This window comes from Oncorhynchus keta, chromosome 3, assembly GCF_023373465.1.
Source record: "Oncorhynchus keta strain PuntledgeMale-10-30-2019 chromosome 3, Oket_V2, whole genome shotgun sequence".
In the NCBI taxonomy this organism is placed as follows: domain Eukaryota; kingdom Metazoa; phylum Chordata; class Actinopteri; order Salmoniformes; family Salmonidae; genus Oncorhynchus; species Oncorhynchus keta.
The window spans coordinates 33,932,855-33,953,517 of NC_068423.1; the positions used below are offsets into that span (position 1 = coordinate 33,932,855).

At 47.5% G+C, this 20,663-nt stretch overlaps 1 protein-coding gene across 1 annotated transcript in view; it reads right to left on the reverse strand.

The window, feature by feature from the left end:
- Nucleotides 1-20,663, reverse strand: part of LOC118379207 (nidogen-1-like) — a 167,622-nt gene that overhangs the window by 75,187 nt on the left and 71,772 nt on the right. Inside the window, 8 exon segments of the mRNA XM_052497069.1 lie at nt 12,411-12,450; nt 12,653-12,741; nt 14,598-14,688; nt 14,832-14,918; nt 14,920-14,975; nt 19,242-19,296; nt 19,298-19,443; nt 20,127-20,378. Of these exon segments, the coding sequence (XP_052353029.1) occupies nt 12,411-12,450; nt 12,653-12,741; nt 14,598-14,688; nt 14,832-14,918; nt 14,920-14,975; nt 19,242-19,296; nt 19,298-19,443; nt 20,127-20,378 (816 nt within the window).

Sequence of the window (20,663 nt, forward strand, 5' to 3'; positions counted from 1 at the left end):
TATAACAACTATAATAACTATAATAACTATAATAACTATAACAACTATAACAACTATAATAACTATAATAACTATAATAGCAAGTTATTACCTGTAAACATGACAATGAACCTCGTTCAATGTATTATCTGGGGAATTATCTTTTTAGCGGCTACCAAACCAAACTCCCAAGACGCAGAGCAAAATATTTAGGAACATATTAGACCAGTGGGTACAATCCAATATGTTGTGACTGTAGTTCACTGGTGTTCTGGACAGTATCTGGACAGCAGAGGGACTGTAGTTCACTAGTGTTCTGGACAGTATCTGGATAGCAGAGGGACTGTAGTTCACTAGTGTTCTGGACAGTATCTGGACAGCAGAGGGACTGTAGTTCACTAGTGTTCTGGACAGTATCTGGATAGCAGAGGGACTGTAGTTCACTAGTGTTCTGGATAGCAGAGGGACTGTAGTTCACTAGTGTTCTGGACAGTATCTGGATAGCAGAGGGACTGTAGTTCACTAGTGTTCTGGACAGTATCTGGATAGCAGAGGGACTGTAGTTCACTAGTGTTCTGGACAGCAGAGGGACTGTAGTTCACTAGTGTTCTGGACAGTATCTGGATAGCAGAGGGACTGTAGTTCACTAGTGTTCTGGATAGCAGAGGGACTGTAGTTCACTAGTGTTCTGGACAGTATCTGGATAGCAGAGGGACTGTAGTTCACTAGTGTTCTGGATAGCAGAGGGACTGTAGTTCACTAGTGTTCTGGACAGTATCTGGATAGCAGAGGGACTGTAGTTCACTAGTGTTCTGGACAGTATCTGGATAGCAGAGGGACTGTAGTTCACTAGTGTTCTGGACAGCAGAGGGACTGTAGTTCACTAGTGTTCTGGATAACAGAGGGACTGTAGTTCACTAGTGTTCTGGACAGTATCTGGATAGCAGAGGGACTGTAGTTCACTGGTGTTCTGGATAGCAGAGGGACTGTAGTTCACTAGTGTTCTGGACAGTATCTGGATAGCAGAGGGACTGTAGTTCACTAGTGTTCTGGACAGTATCTGGATAGCAGAGGGACTGTAGTTCACTGGTGTTCTGGATAGCAGAGGGACTGTAGTTCACTGGTGTTCTGGACAGTATCTGGATAGCAGAGGGACTGTAGTTCACTAGTGTTCTGGACAGTATCTGGATAGCAGAGGGACTGTAGTTCACTGGTGTTCTGGATAGCAGAGGGACTGTAGTTCACTGGTGTTCTGGACAGTATCTGGATAGCAGAGGGACTGTAGTTCACTAGTGTTCTGGACAGTATCTGGATAGCAGAGGGACTGTAGTTCACTGGTGTTCTGGATAGCAGAGGGACTGTAGTTCACTGGTGTTCTGGACAGTATCTGGATAGCAGAGGGACTGTAGTTCACTGGTGTTCTGGATAGCAGAGGGACTGTAGTTCACTAGTGTTCTGGACAGTATCTGGATAGCAGAGGGACTGTAGTTCACTAGTGTTCTGGACAGTATCTGGACAGCAGAGGGACTGTAGTTCACTGGTGTTCTGGACAGTATCTGGATAGCAGAGGGACTGTAGTTCACTAGTGTTCTGGACAGTATCTGGATAGCAGAGGGACTGTAGTTCACTAGTGTTCTGGACAGTATCTGGATAGCAGAGGGACTGTAGTTCACTGGTGTTCTGGACAGTATCTGGATAGCAGAGGGACTGTAGTTCACTAGTGTTCTGGACAGTATCTGGATAGCAGAGGGACTGTAGTTCACTAGTGTTCTGGACAGTATCTGGATAGCAGAGGGACTGTAGTTCACTAGTGTTCTGGACAGTATCTGGATAGCAGAGGGACTGTAGTTCACTAGTGTTCTGGACAGTATCTGGATAGCAGAGGGACTGTAGTTCACTGGTGTTCTGGACAGTATCTGGATAGCAGAGGGACTGTAGTTCACTAGTGTTCTGGACAGTATCTGGATAGCAGAGGGACTGTAGTTCACTAGTGTTCTGGACAGTATCTGGATAGCAGAGGGACTGTAGTTCACTAGTGTTCTGGACAGTATCTGGATAGCAGAGGGACTGTAGTTCACTAGTGTTCTGGACAGTATCTGGATAGCAGAGGACTGTAGTTCACTAGTGTTCTGGACAGTATCTGGATAGCAGAGGGACTGTAGTTCACTAGTGTTCTGGACAGTATCTGGATAGCAGAGGGACTGTAGTTCACTAGTGTTCTGGACAGTATCTGGATAGCAGAGGGACTGTAGTTCACTAGTGTTCTGGACAGTATCTGGATAGCAGAGGGACTGTAGTTCACTAGTGTTCTGGACAGTATCTGGACAGCAGAGGGACTGTAGTTCACTGGTGTTCTGGACAGTATCTGGATAACAGAGGGACTGTAGTTCACTAGTGTTCTGGACAGTATCTGGATAGCAGAGGGACTGTAGTTCACTAGTGTTCTGGACAGTATCTGGATAGCAGAGGGACTGTAGTTCACTAGTGTTCTGGATAGCAGAGGGACTGTAGTTCACTAGTGTTCTGGACAGTATCTGATAGCAGAGGGACTGTAGTTCACTGGTGTTCTGGACAGCAGAGGGACTGTAGTTCACTAGTGTTCTGGACAGCAGAGGGACTGTAGTTCACTAGTGTTCTGGATAGCAGAGGGACTGTAGTTCACTAGTGTTCTGGACAGTATCTGGATAGCAGAGGGACTGTAGTTCACTAGTGTTCTGGACAGTATCTGGATAGCAGAGGGACTGTAGTTCACTAGTGTTCTGGACAGTATCTGGATAGCAGAGGGACTGTAGTTCACTAGTGTTCTGGACAGTATCTGGATAGCAGAGGGACTGTAGTTCACTAGTGTTCTGGACAGTATCTGGATAGCAGAGGGACTGTAGTTCACTAGTGTTCTGGACAGTATCTGGATAGCAGAGGGACTGTAGTTCACTAGTGTTCTGGACAGTATCTGGACAGCAGAGGGACTGTAGTTCACTAGTGTTCTGGACAGTATCTGGATAGCAGAGGGACTGTAGTTCACTGGTGTTCTTGATAGCAGAGGGACTGTAGTTCACTGGTGTTCTGGACAGTATCTGGATAGCAGAGGGACTGTAGTTCACTAGTGTTCTGGACAGTATCTGGATAGCAGAGGGACTGTAGTTCACTGGTGTTCTGGACAGTATCTGGATAGCAGAGGGACTGTAGTTCACTGGTGTTCTGGACAGTATCTGGATAGCAGAGGGACTGTAGTTCACTAGTGTTCTGGACAGTATCTGGATAGCAGAGGGACTGTAGTTCACTAGTGTTCTGGACAGTATCTGGATAGCAGAGGGACTGTAGTTCACTGGTGTTCTGGACAGTATCTGGATAGCAGAGGGACTGTAGTTCACTGGTGTTCTGGACAGTATCTGATAGCAGAGGGACTGTAGTTCACTAGTGTTCTGGACAGTATCTGGATAGCAGAGGGACTGTAGTTCACTAGTGTTCTGGACAGCAGAGGGACTGTAGTTCACTGGTGTTCTGGATAGCAGAGGGACTGTAGTTCACTGGTGTTCTGGACAGTATCTGGACAGCAGAGGGACTGTAGTTCACTGGTGTTCTGGACAGTATCTGGACAGCAGAGGGACTGTAGTTCACTAGTGTTCTGGACAGTATCTGGAAAGCAGAGGGACTGTAGTTCACTAGTGTTCTGGACAGTATCTGGAAAGCAGAGGGACTGTAGTTCACTGGTGTTCTGGATAACAGAGGGACTGTAGTTCACTAGTGTTCTGGATAGCAGAGGGACTGTAGTTCACTAGTGTTCTGGACAGCAGAGGGACTGTAGTTCACTAGTGTTCTGGACAGCAGAGGGACTGTAGTTCACTAGTGTTCTGGACAGCAGAGGGACTGTAGTTCACTAGTGTTCTGGACAGCAGAGGGACTGTAGTTCACTAGTGTTCTGGACAGCAGAGGGACTGTAGTTCACTAGTGTTCTGGACAGCAGAGGGACTGTAGTTCACTCACTAGTGTTCTGGACAGCAGAGGGACTGTAGTTCACTAGTGTTCTGGACAGCAGAGGGACTGTAGTTCACTAGTGTTCTGGACAGCAGAGGGACTGTAGTTCACTAGTGTTCTGGATAGCAGAGGGACTGTAGTTCACTAGTGTTCTGGACAGCAGAGGGACTGTAGTTCACTAGTGTTCTGGACAGCAGAGGGACTGTAGTTCACTAGTGTTCTGGACAGCAGAGGGACTGTAGTTCACTAGTGTTCTGGACAGCAGAGGGACTGTAGTTCACTAGTGTTCTGGACAGCAGAGGGACTGTAGTTCACTAGTGTTCTGGACAGCAGAGGGACTGTAGTTCACTAGTGTTCTGGACAGCAGAGGGACTGTAGTTCACTAGTGTTCTGGACAGCAGAGGGACTGTAGTTCACTAGTGTTCTGGACAGCAGAGGGACTGTAGTTCACTAGTGTTCTGGACAGCAGAGGGACTGTAGTTCACTAGTGTTCTGGACAGCAGAGGGACTGTAGTTCACTAGTGTTCTGGACAGCAGAGGACTGTAGTTCACTAGTGTTCTGGACAGCAGAGGGACTGTAGTTCACTAGTGTTCTGGACAGCAGAGGGACTGTAGTTCACTAGTGTTCTGGACAGCAGAGGGACTGTAGTTCACTAGTGTTCTGGACAGCAGAGGGACTGTAGTTCACTAGTGTTCTGGACAGTATCTGGATAGCAGAGGACTGTAGTTCACTAGTGTTCTGGACAGCAGAGGGACTGTAGTTCACTGGTGTTCTGGACAGCAGAGGGACTGTAGTTCACTAGTGTTCTGGACAGCAGAGGGACTGTAGTTCACTAGTGTTCTGGACAGCAGAGGGACTGTAGTTCACTAGTGTTCTGGACAGCAGAGGGACTGTAGTTCACTAGTGTTCTGGACAGCAGAGGGACTGTAGTTCACTAGTGTTCTGGACAGCAGAGGGACTGTAGTTCACTAGTGTTCTGGACAGCAGAGGGACTGTAGTTCACTAGTGTTCTGGAGCAGCAGGGACTGTAGTTCACTAGTGTTCTGGATAGCAGAGGGACTGTAGTTCACTAGTGTTCTGGACAGCAGAGGGACTGTAGTTCACTAGTGTTCTGGACAGCAGAGGGACTGTAGTTCACTAGTGTTCTGGACAGCAGAGGGACTGTAGTTCACTAGTGTTCTGGACAGCAGAGGGACTGTAGTTCACTAGTGTTCTGGACAGCAGAGGGACTGTAGTTCACTAGTGTTCTGGACAGCAGAGGGACTGTAGTTCACTAGTGTTCTGGACAGCAGAGGGACTGTAGTTCACTAGTGTTCTGGATAGCAGAGGACTGTAGTTCACTAGTGTTCTGGACAGCAGAGGGACTGTAGTTCACTAGTGTTCTGGACAGCAGAGGGACTGTAGTTCACTAGTGTTCTGGATAGCAGAGGGACTGTAGTTCACTAGTGTTCTGGACAGCAGAGGGACTGTAGTTCACTAGTGTTCTGGACAGCAGAGGACTGTAGTTCACTAGTGTTCTGGACAGCAGAGGGACTGTAGTTCACTAGTGTTCTGGACAGCAGAGGGACTGTAGTTCACTAGTGTTCTGGACAGCAGAGGGACTGTAGTTCACTAGTGTTCTGGACAGCAGAGGGACTGTAGTTCACTAGTGTTCTGGACAGCAGAGGGACTGTAGTTCACTAGTGTTCTGGACAGCAGAGGGACTGTAGTTCACTAGTGTTCTGGATAGCAGAGGGACTGTAGTTCACTAGTGTTCTGGACAGCAGAGGGACTGTAGTTCACTAGTGTTCTGGACAGCAGAGGGACTGTAGTTCACTAGTGTTCTGGACAGCAGAGGGACTGTAGTTCACTAGTGTTCTGGACAGTATCTGGACAGCAGAGGGACTGTAGTTCACTAGTGTTCTGGACAGCAGAGGGACTGTAGTTCACTAGTGTTCTGGACAGCAGAGGGACTGTAGTTCACTAGTGTTCTGGACAGCAGAGGACTGTAGTTCACTAGTGTTCTGGACAGCAGAGGGACTGTAGTTCACTAGTGTTCTGGACAGCAGAGGGACAGTGTTCTGGACAGAGGGACTGTAGTTCACTAGTGTTCTGGACAGCAGAGGGACTGTAGTTCACTAGTGTTCTGGACAGCAGAGGGACTGTAGTTCACTAGTGTTCTGGACAGCAGAGGGACTGTAGTTCACTAGTGTTCTGGACTGTAGTTCACTAGTGTTCTGGACAGCAGAGGGACTGTAGTTCACTAGTGTTCTGGACAGCAGAGGGACTGTAGTTCACTAGTGTTCTGGACAGCAGAGGGACTGTAGTTCACTAGTGTTCTGGACAGCAGAGGGACTGTAGTTCACTAGTGTTCTGGACAGCAGAGGGACTGTAGTTCACTAGTGTTCTGGACAGCAGAGGGACTGTAGTTCACTAGTGTTCTGGACAGCAGAGGGACTGTAGTTCACTAGTGTTCTGGACAGCAGAGGGACTGTAGTTCACTAGTGTTCTGGACAGCAGAGGGACTGTAGTTCACTAGTGTTCTGGACAGCAGAGGGACTGTAGTTCACTAGTGTTCTGGACAGCAGAGGGACTGTAGTTCACTAGTGTTCTGGACAGCAGAGGGACTGTAGTTCACTAGTGTTCTGGACAGCAGAGGGACTGTAGTTCACTAGTGTTCTGGACAGCAGAGGGACTGTAGTTCACTAGTGTTCTGGACAGCAGAGGGACTGTAGTTCACTAGTGTTCTGGACAGCAGAGGGACTGTAGTTCACTAGTGTTCTGGACAGCAGAGGGACTGTAGTTCACTAGTGTTCTGGACAGCAGAGGACTGTAGTTCACTAGTGTTCTGGACAGCAGAGGGACTGTAGTTCACTAGTGTTCTGGACAGCAGAGGGACTGTAGTTCACTAGTGTTCTGGACAGCAGAGGGACTGTAGTTCACTAGTGTTCTGGACAGCAGAGGGACTGTAGTTCACTAGTGTTCTGGACAGCAGAGGGACTGTAGTTCACTAGTGTTCTGGACAGCAGAGGGACTGTAGTTCACTAGTGTTCTGGACAGCAGAGGGACTGTAGTTCACTAGTGTTCTGGACAGCAGAGGACTGTAGTTCACTAGTGTTCTGGACAGCAGAGGGACTGTAGTTCACTAGTGTTCTGGACAGCAGAGGGACTGTAGTTCACTAGTGTTCTGGACAGCAGAGGGACTGTAGTTCACTAGTGTTCTGGACAGCAGAGGGACTGTAGTTCACTAGTGTTCTGGACAGCAGAGGGACTGTAGTTCACTAGTGTTCTGGACAGCAGAGGACTGTAGTTCACTAGTGTTCTGGACAGCAGAGGGACTGTAGTTCACTAGTGTTCTGGACAGCAGAGGGACTGTAGTTCACTAGTGTTCTGGACAGCAGAGGGACTGTAGTTCACTAGTGTTCTGGACAGCAGAGGGACTGTAGTTCACTAGTGTTCTGGACAGCAGAGGGACTGTAGTGTTCACTGGACAGCAGAGGACTGTGTTCTGGACAGCAGAGGACTGTAGTTCACTAGTGTTCTGGACAGCAGAGGACTGTAGTTCACTAGTGTTCTGGACAGCAGAGGGACTGTAGTTCACTAGTGTTCTGGACAGCAGAGGGACTGTAGTTCACTAGTGTTCTGGACAGCAGAGGGACTGTAGTTCACTAGTGTTCTGGACAGCAGAGGGACTGTAGTTCACTAGTGTTCTGGACAGCAGAGGGACTGTAGTTCACTAGTGTTCTGGACAGCAGAGGGACTGTAGTTCACTAGTGTTCTGGACAGCAGAGGGACTGTAGTTCACTAGTGTTCTGGACAGCAGAGGGACTGTAGTTCACTAGTGTTCTGGACAGCAGAGGGACTGTAGTTCACTAGTGTTCTGGACAGCAGAGGGACTGTAGTTCACTGGTGTTCTGGACAGCAGAGGGACTGTAGTTCACTAGTGTTCTGGACAGCAGAGGGACTGTAGTTCACTAGTGTTCTGGACAGCAGAGGGACTGTAGTTCACTAGTGTTCTGGACAGCAGAGGACTGTAGTTCACTAGTGTTCTGGACAGCAGAGGGACTGTAGTTCACTAGTGTTCTGGACAGCAGAGGGACTGTAGTTCACTAGTGTTCTGGACAGCAGAGGGACTGTAGTTCACTAGTGTTCTGGACAGCAGAGGACTGTAGTTCACTAGTGTTCTGGACAGCAGAGGGACTGTAGTTCACTAGTGTTCTGGACAGCAGAGGGACTGTAGTTCACAGAGGACTGTAGTGTTCTGGACAGCAGAGGACTGTAGTTCACTAGTGTTCTGGACAGCAGAGGGACTGTAGTTCACTAGTGTTCTGGACAGCAGAGGGACTGTAGTTCACTAGTGTTCTGGACAGCAGAGGGACTGTAGTTCACTAGTGTTCTGGACAGCAGAGGGACTGTAGTTCACTAGTGTTCTGGACAGCAGAGGGACTGTAGTTCACTAGTGTTCTGGACAGCAGAGGGACTGTAGTTCACTAGTGTTCTGGACAGCAGAGGGACTGTAGTTCACTAGTGTTCTGGACAGCAGAGGGACTGTAGTTCACTAGTGTTCTGGACAGCAGAGGGACTGTAGTTCACTAGTGTTCTGGACAGCAGAGGGACTGTAGTTCACTAGTGTTCTGGACAGCAGAGGGACTGTAGTTCACTAGTGTTCTGGACAGCAGAGGGACTGTAGTTCACTAGTGTTCTGGACAGCAGAGGGACTGTAGTTCACTAGTGTTCTGGACAGCAGAGGGACTGTAGTTCACTAGTGTTCTGGACAGCAGAGGGACTGTAGTTCACTAGTGTTCTGGACAGCAGAGGGACTGTAGTTCACTAGTGTTCTGGACAGCAGAGGGACTGTAGTTCACTAGTGTTCTGGACAGCAGAGGGACTGTAGTTCACTAGTGTTCTGGACAGCAGAGGGACTGTAGTTCACTAGTGTTCTGGACAGCAGAGGGACTGTAGTTCACTAGTGTTCTGGACAGCAGAGGGACTGTAGTTCACTAGTGTTCTGGACAGCAGAGGGACTGTAGTTCACTAGTGTTCTGGACAGCAGAGGGACTGTAGTTCACTAGTGTTCTGGACAGCAGAGGGACTGTAGTTCACTAGTGTTCTGGACAGCAGAGGGACTGTAGTTCACTAGTGTTCTGGACAGCAGAGGGACTGTAGTTCACTAGTGTTCTGGACAGCAGAGGACTGTAGTTCACTAGTGTTCTGGACAGCAGAGGGACTGTAGTTCACTAGTGTTCTGGACAGCAGAGGGACTGTAGTTCACTAGTGTTCTGGACAGCAGAGGGACTGTAGTTCACTAGTGTTCTGGACAGCAGAGGGACTGTAGTTCACTAGTGTTCTGGACAGCAGAGGACTGTAGTTCACTAGTGTTCTGGACAGCAGAGGGACTGTAGTTCACTAGTGTTCTGGACAGCAGAGGGACTGTAGTTCACTAGTGTTCTGGACAGCAGAGGGACTGTAGTTCACTAGTGTTCTGGACAGCAGAGGACTGTAGTTCACTAGTGTTCTGGACAGCAGAGGGACTGTAGTTCACTAGTGTTCTGGACAGCAGAGGGACTGTAGTTCACTAGTGTTCTGGACAGCAGAGGGACTGTAGTTCACTAGTGTTCTGGACAGCAGAGGGACTGTAGTTCACTAGTGTTCTGGACAGCAGAGGGACTGTAGTTCACTAGTGTTCTGGACAGCAGAGGGACTGTAGTTCACTAGTGTTCTGGACAGCAGAGGGACTGTAGTTCACTAGTGTTCTGGACAGCAGAGGGACTGTAGTTCACTAGTGTTCTGGACAGCAGAGGGACTGTAGTTCACTAGTGTTCTGGACAGCAGAGGGACTGTAGTTCACTAGTGTTCTGGACAGCAGAGGGACTGTAGTTCACTAGTGTTCTGGACAGCAGAGGGACTGTAGTTCACTAGTGTTCTGGACAGCAGAGGGACTGTAGTTCACTAGTGTTCTGGACAGCAGAGGGACTGTAGTTCACTAGTGTTCTGGACAGCAGAGGGACTGTAGTTCACTTGTTCTGGACAGCAGAGGGACTGAGTTCAGACTAGTGTTCTGGACAGCAGAGGGACTGTAGTTCAAATGTGTTTAGCAGAGGGACAATGTTTCCTGTGTCTGACACAGAGGAGATCCTGTAGTTCACTAGTGTTCTGACAGCAGAGCACTTCCTTTTCCTCGTCCCAAGGGACTGTAGTTCACTAGTGTTCTCCCCAAGCCTAGTTCCCAAGACAAAGCAGAACTCCTGTCTATGTGGACAGCAGAGGGAGTAGTTCCTCAGTGTTCTGGACAGCAGAGGGACTTAGTTCCTAGTGTTCTAAGGACTGTTCACTAGTGCCTCCCAATGTAGTTCAAGAGTGTTCTGGACAGCAGAGGGACAAGTTCACTAGTGTTCTAACCCAAGCAGAGGGAAATGAAGTTCACTAGTGTTCTGGACAGCAGAGGGACTGTAGTTCACTAGTTTCTGGTAGCAGAGGACTGTAGTTCACTAGTGTTCTGGACAAGAGGGCCCTGAGTTCACTAGTGTTCTGGAAGCAGAGGGACTGTAGTTCACTAGTGTTCTGGACAGCAGAAATGTAGTTCCTAGTGTTCTGGATCAGAGGGACTGTAGTTCATTAGTGTTCTGGACAGCAGAGGGACTGTAGTTCAGACAGTGTTCTGGACACAGAGGACTTAGTTCACTAGTGTTCTGACAGCAGAGGACTAGTTCAACCAGGGACAGTAGTTCACTAGTGTACAACGCAGTACAGAATCAGTACAGAGGACTGTAGTTCACTAGTGTTCTGGACAGCAGAGGACTTTCACAGTGTTCTGGACAGTACAGGACTGTAGTTCACAGACAGCAGAGGGACTGTAGTTCACAGTGTTCACAGTATCTGGACAGCAGAGGGACTGAGTTCACTAGTGTTCACAGTACAGCAGAGGACAGTTCACTAGTGTTCTGGACAGCAGAGGGACTGTAGTTCACTAGTGTTCTGGACAGCAGAGGGACTGTAGTTCACAGTGTTCTGGTAGCAGAGGGACTGTAGTTCACTAGTGTTCTGGACAGCAGAGGGACTGTAGTTCACAGTGTTCTGGACAGCAGAGGGACTGTAGTTCACTAGTGTTCTGGACAGCAGAGGGACTGTAGTTCACTAGTGTTCTGGACAGCAGAGGACTGTAGTTCACAGTGTTCTGGACAGCAGAGTACAGAGTACAGTGTTCTGGACAGCAGAGGACTGTAGTTCACTAGTGTTCTGGACACAGAGGACTGTAGTTCACTAGTGTTCTGGACAGCAGAGGACTGTAGTTCACAGCATACCTGGACAGTATCTGACAGCAGAGGGACTGTAGTTCACTAGATGTTCTGGAGCAGAGGGATGTTTTTCACTAGTGTTCCAGCAGAGGGACTGTAGTTCACTAGTGTTCTGACAGCAGAGGACTGTAGTTTAGTGTTCTGGATACAGAGGACTGTAGTTCTATTTGGACAGCAGAGGGATACTCACTAGTGCTTCTGGACAGCAGAGGGACTGTAGTTCACTAGTGTTCTGGACTAGAGGGACTGTCAGTTCACTAGTGTTCTGGACCAGAGGGACTGTAGTTCACTAGTGTTTAGACAGCAGAGGGACTGTAGTTCACTAGAGTGTTCTAGACACCAAGGAAGTTCACTGTTCTGGAGCTTCATTTAGACATCACCTAATTGCTAAATGTGACTAGAGCTTCCTGTTCTGACAAGCATCCTGATTCTGTGACTAAGAGCACTTCCATTTCCCCGTCCCAAAACTGATACTGACTAAGGTCTTTAGAACACAAAAGATACTGTCTATGAGACTTCATTTAGTCCTCAAAAGATCTGTGCTAGAGCACTTCATTTAGCCATCCTAAAACTATACTGACTCCCAGAGCTTCACTTTCCCAACAGCAAAAAGACAAATACATTGACTAAGCTTCATTTTAGTACACCAAAAAGATACTGAGTACAGCTTGAATTTAGCCTTCCCAAAATCATACTGACTAGACTCTGAATTTAGCCCACCAAAAGATACTGACTAGAGTTCATTTAATCAACCTATGAGATGTTTGGTCTAGAGTCAGACAGTAGAAGGAACAGATTACTGACAGATGGGCTCTCAACCAGGGCCACACAGTAAAGAATATGTACAGAGCATCAGATGTACAGTACAGCACAGTACAGAATACTGACTAGAGTTCATTTAGCCACCAAAAGATACTGACTAGAATATAGTACAGAGCACATCAGAATACAGACTGGAGCTTCATTTAGACACCAAAAGATACTGACTACAGCACATACAGAGTACAGCACAGTAAAGATACAGCACAGTACAGCTTCATACAGAGCACAGCACAGTAAAGATACTGACTAGAGCTTCATTGAGGACACCTAAGATGACTAATGCATGATTGTTCTGATCAGCTCTCTGTGTATTATGCAAAGTACTGACCAGACGTTCCTCACATCTCCATAACATTTACCGTAACAAGAGCGCCCGTCTCCAGTGAAGCCAGCAGCACACTGGCAGGTTCACTGTGTTAGACCCTGTTGACTAGGCTTCATTTAGACACCGATACTGACTAGAGCTTCGTGTCTCCCAGTAAACAGGAATTCTCCTTGTTCTGCTGGCCTCTGTGTATTAGAAGTACAGCCAGACAGTTTAAATAACATTCTCCACTTCCGCTGGCCTCCTGGACAGAAACCAGCAGTACAGTTTAAATACAGCATTCTGTGTTCCTGCTGGCCTCCTGGACAGAAACACAGCCGTGTCTCCCAGTTTAAATACAGCATTCTCCTCTTTCTGCTGGCCTCCTGGACAGAAACACAGCCAGTACAGTTTAAATACAGCATTCTCCACTTCCTGCTGGCCTCCTGGACAGAAACACAGCCAGTACAGTTTAAATACAGCATTCTCCACTTCCTGCTGGCCTCCTGGACAGAAACACAGCCAGTACAGTTTAAATACAGCATTCTCCACTTCCTGCTGGCCTCCTGGACAGAAACACAGCCAGTACAGTTTAAATACAGCATTCTCCACTTCCTGCTGGCCTCCTGGACAGAAACACAGCCAGTACAGTTTAAATACAGCATTCTCCACTTCCTGCTGGCCTCCTGGACAGAAACACAGCCAGTACAGTTTAAATACAGCATTCTCCACTTCCTGCTGGCCTCCTGGACAGAAACACAGCCAGTACAGTTTAAATACAGCATTCTCCACTTCCTGCTGGCCTCCTGGACAGAAACACAGCCAGTACAGTTTAAATACAGCATTCTCCACTTCCTGCTGGCCTCCTGGACAGAAACACAGCCAGTACAGTTTAAATACAGCATTCTCCACTTCCTGCTGGCCTCCTGGACAGAAACACAGCCAGTACAGTTTAAATACAGCATTCTCCACTTCCTGCTGGCCTCCTGGACAGAAACACAGCCAGTACAGTTTAAATACAGCATTCTCCACTTCCTGCTGGCCTCCTGGACAGAAACACAGCCAGTACAGTTTAAATACAGCATTCTCCACTTCCTGCTGGCCTCCTGGACAGAAACACAGCCAGTACAGTTTAAATACAGCATTCTCCACTTCCTGCTGGCCTCCTGAAACACAGCCAGTACAGTTTAAATACAGCATTCTCCACTTCCTGCTGGGCTCCTGGACAGAAACACAGCCAGTACAGTTTAAATACAGCATTCTCCACTTCCTGCTGGCCTCCTGGACAGAAACACAGCCAGTACAGTTTAAATACAGCATTCTCCACTTCCTGCTGGCCTCCTGGACAGAAACACAGCCAGTACAGTTTAAATACAGCATTCTCCACTTCCTGCTGGCCTCCTGGACAGAAACACAGCCAGTACAGTTTAAATACAGCATTCGCCACTTCCTGCTGGCCTCCTGGACAGAAACACAGCCAGTACAGTTTAAATACAGCATTCGCCACTTCCTGCTGGCCTCCTGGACAGAAACACAGCCAGTACAGTTTAAATACAGCATTCGCCACTTCCTGCTGGCCTCCTGGACAGAAACACAGCCAGTACAGTTTAAATACAGCATTCTCCACTTCCTGCTGGGCTCCTGGACAGAAACACAGCCAGTACAGTTTAAATACAGCATTCGCCACTTCCTGCTGGCCTCCTGGACAGAAACACAGCCAGTACAGTTTAAATACAGCATTCTCCACTTCCTGCTGGCCTCCTGGGCAGAAACACAGCCAGTACAGTTTAATACAGCGTTTCCCAAACTCGGTCCTGGGGACCCCAATGGGGGCACATTGATTATTTAAATCAGCTGTGTAGTGATAGGGCAAAATATGATTAGGACCGTGTTTGGGAAGTGCTGGTTTAATATCCCATTATCAATGTAGTTAAGAACTAGGTTATCACACATTTAGACAATGTTTCATATTATATTGTAGGTGATTGTTGCTACTCCAAAACTGGCACTACCAGAGACCATCGACAAAATTGGAAGGCTCTCGATTAGGAAGATCTGTCTCAAACAGGAACAGGAAACGACTACTACTTGAACCATCTACAAATAATACAAAAGAAGACCAACAGAAAGACGTATCAATTAGGGAGGAGGAATTTACATCAGTCTAAACAGGAAGAAGGAAGGAAGGGAAATCAGACCAATCAGAGAGACAACAATAACCTCAGACGGGAAGTGACCTCACCGTTGACATCGCCGATTTTGTTGCTCATGGCGTATCGGATCAGCTCGTTGTTGGAGTCGTACATCACAAACACCTGGTCCACACTCAGCATCTGTAGAAGACATACTGTATTAATGTATTCGGTTACATGCATTTGCATTTGTTTATTGATGCATTTGGTTACTAGTATGATTACTCGTATGATTGATTGATTGATTGATTGATTGATTGATTGATTGATTGATTAGTGTGTACCTGTGTGGGCAGCACGGCCCTTGCAGCCTCGTCATTTGGACAGCTCTGGAAGGTGATGGTCTGTCTCCACTGGTAAGTCCTGGTCTCCAGCAGAGCCATCATCCAGACTCACAGTGTAGTCCCTTGTAGAGGAAGACGTGATCACTACAGGAGGAGAGAGACACCAGGCTCAGAGGAAGATGTGATCACTACAGGAGGAGAGACACCATACTCAGAGGAAGACGTGGTCACTACAGGAGGAGGGAGACACCAGGCTCAGAGGAAGATGTGATCACTACAGGAGGAGGAGACACCAGGCTCAGAGGAAGATGTGATCACTACAGGAGGAGAGAGACACCAGGTTCAGAGGAAGACGTGATCACTACAGGAGGAGAGACACCAGGCTCAGAGGAAGATGTGATCACTACAGGAGGAGAGAGACACCAGGTTCAGAGGAAGACGTGATCACTACAGGAGGAGAGAGACACCAGGCTCAGAGGAAGATGTGATCACTACAGGAGGAGAGACACCAGGCTCAGAGGAAGATGTGATCACTACAGGAGGAGGGAGACACCAGGCTCAGAGGAAGATGTGATCACTACAGGAGGAGAGACACCAGGCTCAGAGGAAGATGTGATCACTACAGGAGGAGAGAGACACCAGGCTCAGAGGAAGATGTGATCACTACAGGAGGAGAGAGACACCAGGCTCAGAGGAAGATGTGATCACTACAGGAGGAGAGAGACACCAGGCTCAGAGGAAGACGTGATCACTACAGGAGGAGAGAGACACCAGGCTCAGAGGAAGACGTGATCACTACAGGAGGAAAGAGACACCAGGCTCAGAGGAAGACGTGGTCACTACAGGAGGAGAGAGACACCAGATCCAGAGGAAGATGTGATCACTACAGGAGGAGAGAGACACCAGGCTCAGAGGAAGATGTGATCACTACAGGAGGAAAGAGACACCAGGCTCAGAGGAAGACGTGATCACTACAGGAGGAGAGAGACACCAGGCTCAGAGGAAGATGTGATCACTACAGGAGGAGAGACACACCAGGCTCAGAGGAAGACGTGATCACTACAGGAGGAGGGACACCAGGCTCAGAGGAAGATGTGATCACTACAGGAGGAGGGAGACACCAGGCTCAGAGGAAGATGTGATCACTACAGGAGGAGAGAGACACCAGGCTCAGAGGAAGACGTGATCACTACAGGAGGAGAGACACCAGGCTCAGAGGAAGATGTGATCACTACAGGAGGAAAGAGACACCAGGCTCAGAGGAAGATGTGATCACTACAGGAGGAGAGAGATACCAGGCTCAGAGGAAGACGTGATCACTACAGGAGGAGAGAGACACCAGGCTCAGAGGAAGACGTGATCACTACAGGAGGAGAGAGAGACCAGGCTCAGAGGAAGATGTGATCACTACAGGAGGAGGGAGACACCAGGCTCAGAGGAAGATGTGATCACTACAGGAGGAGAGAGACACCAGGCTCAGAGGAAGACGTGATCACTACAGGAGGAGAGACACCAGGCTCAGAGGAAGATGTGATCACTACAGGAGGAGGAGACACCAGGCTCAGAGGAAGATGTGATCACTACAGGAGGAGAGACACCAGGCTCAGAGGAAGATGTGATCACTACAGGAGGAGAGAGACACCAGGCTCAGAGGAAGATGTGATCACTACAGGAGGAGAGAGACACCAGGCTCAGAGGAAGATGTGATCACTACAGGAGGAGAGAGACACCAGGCTCAGAGGAAGACGTGATCACTACAGGAGGAGAGAGACACCAGGCTGAGAGGAAGATGTGATCACTACAGGAGGAGAGAGACACCAGGCTCAGAGGAAGATGTGATCACTACAGGAGCAGAGAGACACCAGGCTCAGAGGAAGACGTGATCACTACAGGAGGAGAGACACCAGGCTCAGAGGAAGTTGTGATCACTACAGGAGGAGGAGACACCAGGCTCAGAGGAAGATGTGATCACTACAGGAGGAGAGAGACACCAGGCTCAGAGGAAGACGTGATCACTACAGGAGGAGGGAGACACCAGGCTCAGAGGAAGATGTGATCACTACAGGAGGAGGGAGACACCAGGCTCAGAGGAAGATGTGATCACTACAGGAGGAGAGAGATACCAGGCTCAGAGGAAGACGTGATCACTACAGGAGGAGAGAGACACCAGGCTCAGAGGAAGATGTGATCACTACAGGGAGGAGAGAGACACCAGACTCAGAGGAAGATGTGATCACTACAGGAGGAGAGAGACACCAGGCTCAGAGGAAGATGTGATCACTACAGGAGGAGAGACACCAGACTCAGAGGAAGATGTGATCACTACAGGAGGAGGGAGACAGCAGGCTGAGATCAGGAGACGTGATCACTACAGGAGGAAAGAGACACCAGGCTGAGATCAGGAGACACACAACATGATCCTTGATGGGACAGACACAGTAACATAAACACAGCACTGAGCCTATTCATGGGTTGCATGTTTCCTCACATTATTGTTTTGAACGTTAGTTTTGGACTAATGCCATTCTACTCAACACATCGTCAATGAGCGCTGATGAAGATTTCATCAAAACTGCTTGGAAATACAATGACATTCAGGAGGAGACTTTTCGTCATAATTGTGATGTCACCAGATTGACTTTAGATGCAGTATAACGTTAGCTAGCTAGCTAAGATTAAGGTGTGATGTCACCAGATTGACTTTAGATGCAGTATAATGTTAGCTAGCTAGCTAAGATTAAGGTGATGTCACCAGATTGACTTTAGATGCAGTATAACGTTAGCTAGCTAGCTAAGATTAAGGTGATGTCACCAGATTGACTTTAGATGCAGTATAACGTTAGCTAGCTAGCTAAGATTAAGGTGATGTCACCAGATTGACTTTAGATGCAGTATAATGTTAGCTAGCTAGCTAAGATTAAGGTGATGTCACCAGATTGACTTTAGATGCAGTATAACGTTAGCTATTGCTAGATGCTAAGATTAAGGTGATGTCACCAGATTGACTTTAGATGCAGTATAACGTTAGCTAGCTAGCTAAGATTAAGGTGTGATGTCACCAGATTGACTTTAGATGCAGTATAATGTTAGCTAGCTAGCTAAGATTAAGGTGATGTCACCAGATTGACTTTAGATGCAGTATAATGTTAGCTAGCTAGCTAAGATTAAGGTGTGATGTCACCAGATTGACTTTAGATGCAGTATAATGTTAGCTAGCTAGCTAAGATTAAGGTGTGATGTCACCAGATTGACTTTAGATGCAGTATAATGTTAGCTAGCTAGCTAAGATTAAGGTGATGTCACCAGATTGACTTTAGATGCAGTATAACGTTAGCTAGCTAGCTAAGATTAAGGTGATGTCACCAGATTGACTTTAGATGCAGTATAACGTTAGCTAGCTAGCTAAGATTAAGGTGATGTCACCAGATTGACTTTAGATGCAGTATAATGTTAGCTAGCTAGCTAAGATTAAGGTGATGTCACCAGATTGACTTTAGATGCAGTATAATGTTAGCTAGCTAGCTAAGATTAAGGTGATGTCACCAGATTGACTTTAGATGCAGTATAATGTTAGCTAGCTAGCTAAGATTAAGGTGATGTCACCAGATTGACTTTAGATGCAGTATAATGTTAGCTAGCTAGCTAAGATTAGGTGATGTCACCAGATTGACTTTAGATCCAATAAGATTTAGATCCACTGGATGTCATAAGGTCATAAGGCACCAATTTGTAAGTCGCTCTGGATAAGAGCGTCTGCTAAATCACTTAAATTAAATGTAAATGTAGATGCAGTATAACGTTAGCTAGCTAGCTAAAATTAAGGAGGCCCTCGGATTTTAAACTAGCTGACGTTATCATTGCTAGTCATTTTTACGAACTTTGCTAGCTAATGACAACATTGCCATCTGTCTAAAGTCTATTTTACAATATGATACGGCTGGCAAAGTAGTTTCCTATTAAATATTTGATTACTTTATCAATATACTGGTATTTCCAGGCACTATAGTGTAATTTAGACTAAACAGTAGTTAGCCTCTGTCCAGAATGACTGAGTTCATCACCACTGTAGGGCACCACTATGGCACCGCCGGAAGAGGACGGCTTGAGAACGTGCATAACAATGGCAGACGGGACCGAGTGACGGAGGTGAAACCTATGAATAGATATCTACTTCTATGTTTAGAGCCTGTTAGAATCCTTTAGAATCCTGTTTATAATCCTTTTTGGAGCTGTATTGGGAGGGTTAGGGTTAGAGGTTATGGGTTAGAGGTTAAAGAACTTACGGTTGGAGCTGTACTGGGAGGGGTTAGAGGTTAGGGGTTAGAGGTTAGAGGTTAAAGAACTTACGGTTGGAGCTGTACTGGGAGGGTTAGGGGTTATGGGTTAGGGGTTAGAGGTTAAATAACTTACGGTTTGAGCTGTACTGGTAGATCTCAGAGTAGGGTTCTATCTGGACAGTGGATCCTCTGAGGATTTCGGGGGACACGTCCCTCCAGAGTGGTACTGACCACCAGGTGATCATGCTCATCTATCCCACTGAACACCTGTTTGATGGTCAGCTTCTCCTGGGCTGGTAGGAAGGTCACCTCAGCCTGACACGTAAACTCACCACCTGGAGAGGAGACATTTTTATTTCATTGATTTACATTGCCAGCATAGTCCACTCAGTAACAGCAACAATTGCCACCGTTTTCCAGAGAGTCCTGTTCTGACACACGCACGCACACAAACACACACACACACAGCGAGAGGTCAGGGTTAAGGCAAACATGCCTGGCCTGGACTGGACTAAACATTGGTCCTCTTGTCCTCCGTCTCTAACACTCTCTGCTCTGAGGTAATGTGAGGAGAATGTGGTGGGAGATATCTAGAAGACAGCTGGCCGTTTCCTGTGTGTGTGTGTGTGTGTGTGTGTGTGTGTGTGTGTGTGTGTGTGTGTGTGTGTGTGTGTGTGTGTGTGTGTGTGTGCGCCTGGCCTGACTAAGTGGTATTGCAGCTGCAGCATAACCCAGCAGCTGTGAATCACGTCAAGACTAGAAACCCCAGGCTTCCTGTATATGAAATACAATGACAAGTAAGAACACTGTGTAAAAGGCCAGGAAGTTCTTATTGTAATGTACAGTCTGACCTTCAGCTTGTCAACTAATCATGAAGCCCTTGGTGAATCAGGTGAGTTCGTTACAACAACGTTGTTAAATGTGAAATGTCTGGGGATCCCTCGAGGAGAGGTTTGAAAACCTTATTACTCAAGAGCACAACATTATAGGACAATTCGCCAAGGTAGACGTGGTTCACCGATGATGCTGAATCCGTTCTTGTATCCAGGCTGCTCCAGGGCGAAGGCCCATCCGATGACTGCTCCCAGGGCTGACAGGGGCTGGAGGGAGGGGCCTAGCCTGGCAGGGATGGTGCTGATGGCCACGTATGCTCGCCCGTCATTGGCTACCACGTACGAGTGCAGGTCGTTGCTGTTGAACTCGACGGGAGACGGAGAGTTGCCCACGTACACCCTGCCATTCACCTTGCCGTTCATCCTCTGGGGCTTACCTGATAAAACGAAGAAGAAGAAGATTACTGTCTATTGTCACAGATGTTACGTATCCACTGTGGCTTCCCCTAGACAAAACAGCAACATATCTGGGAAGAGTCGCTCTGTGTACGCGGTTTTCTGATAGACCGAGGTCGACTTTGTCATTTTTGTAGCTAGCTAACGTTATCTGAAATGACTGGCTAGTTAACATTTAATTGACAAGCTAGCAATGAGTTGCCACAATCATGATCGTTGCCACAATCATGATCGTTGCCACACCTGATAGATATTCAACTTGATCA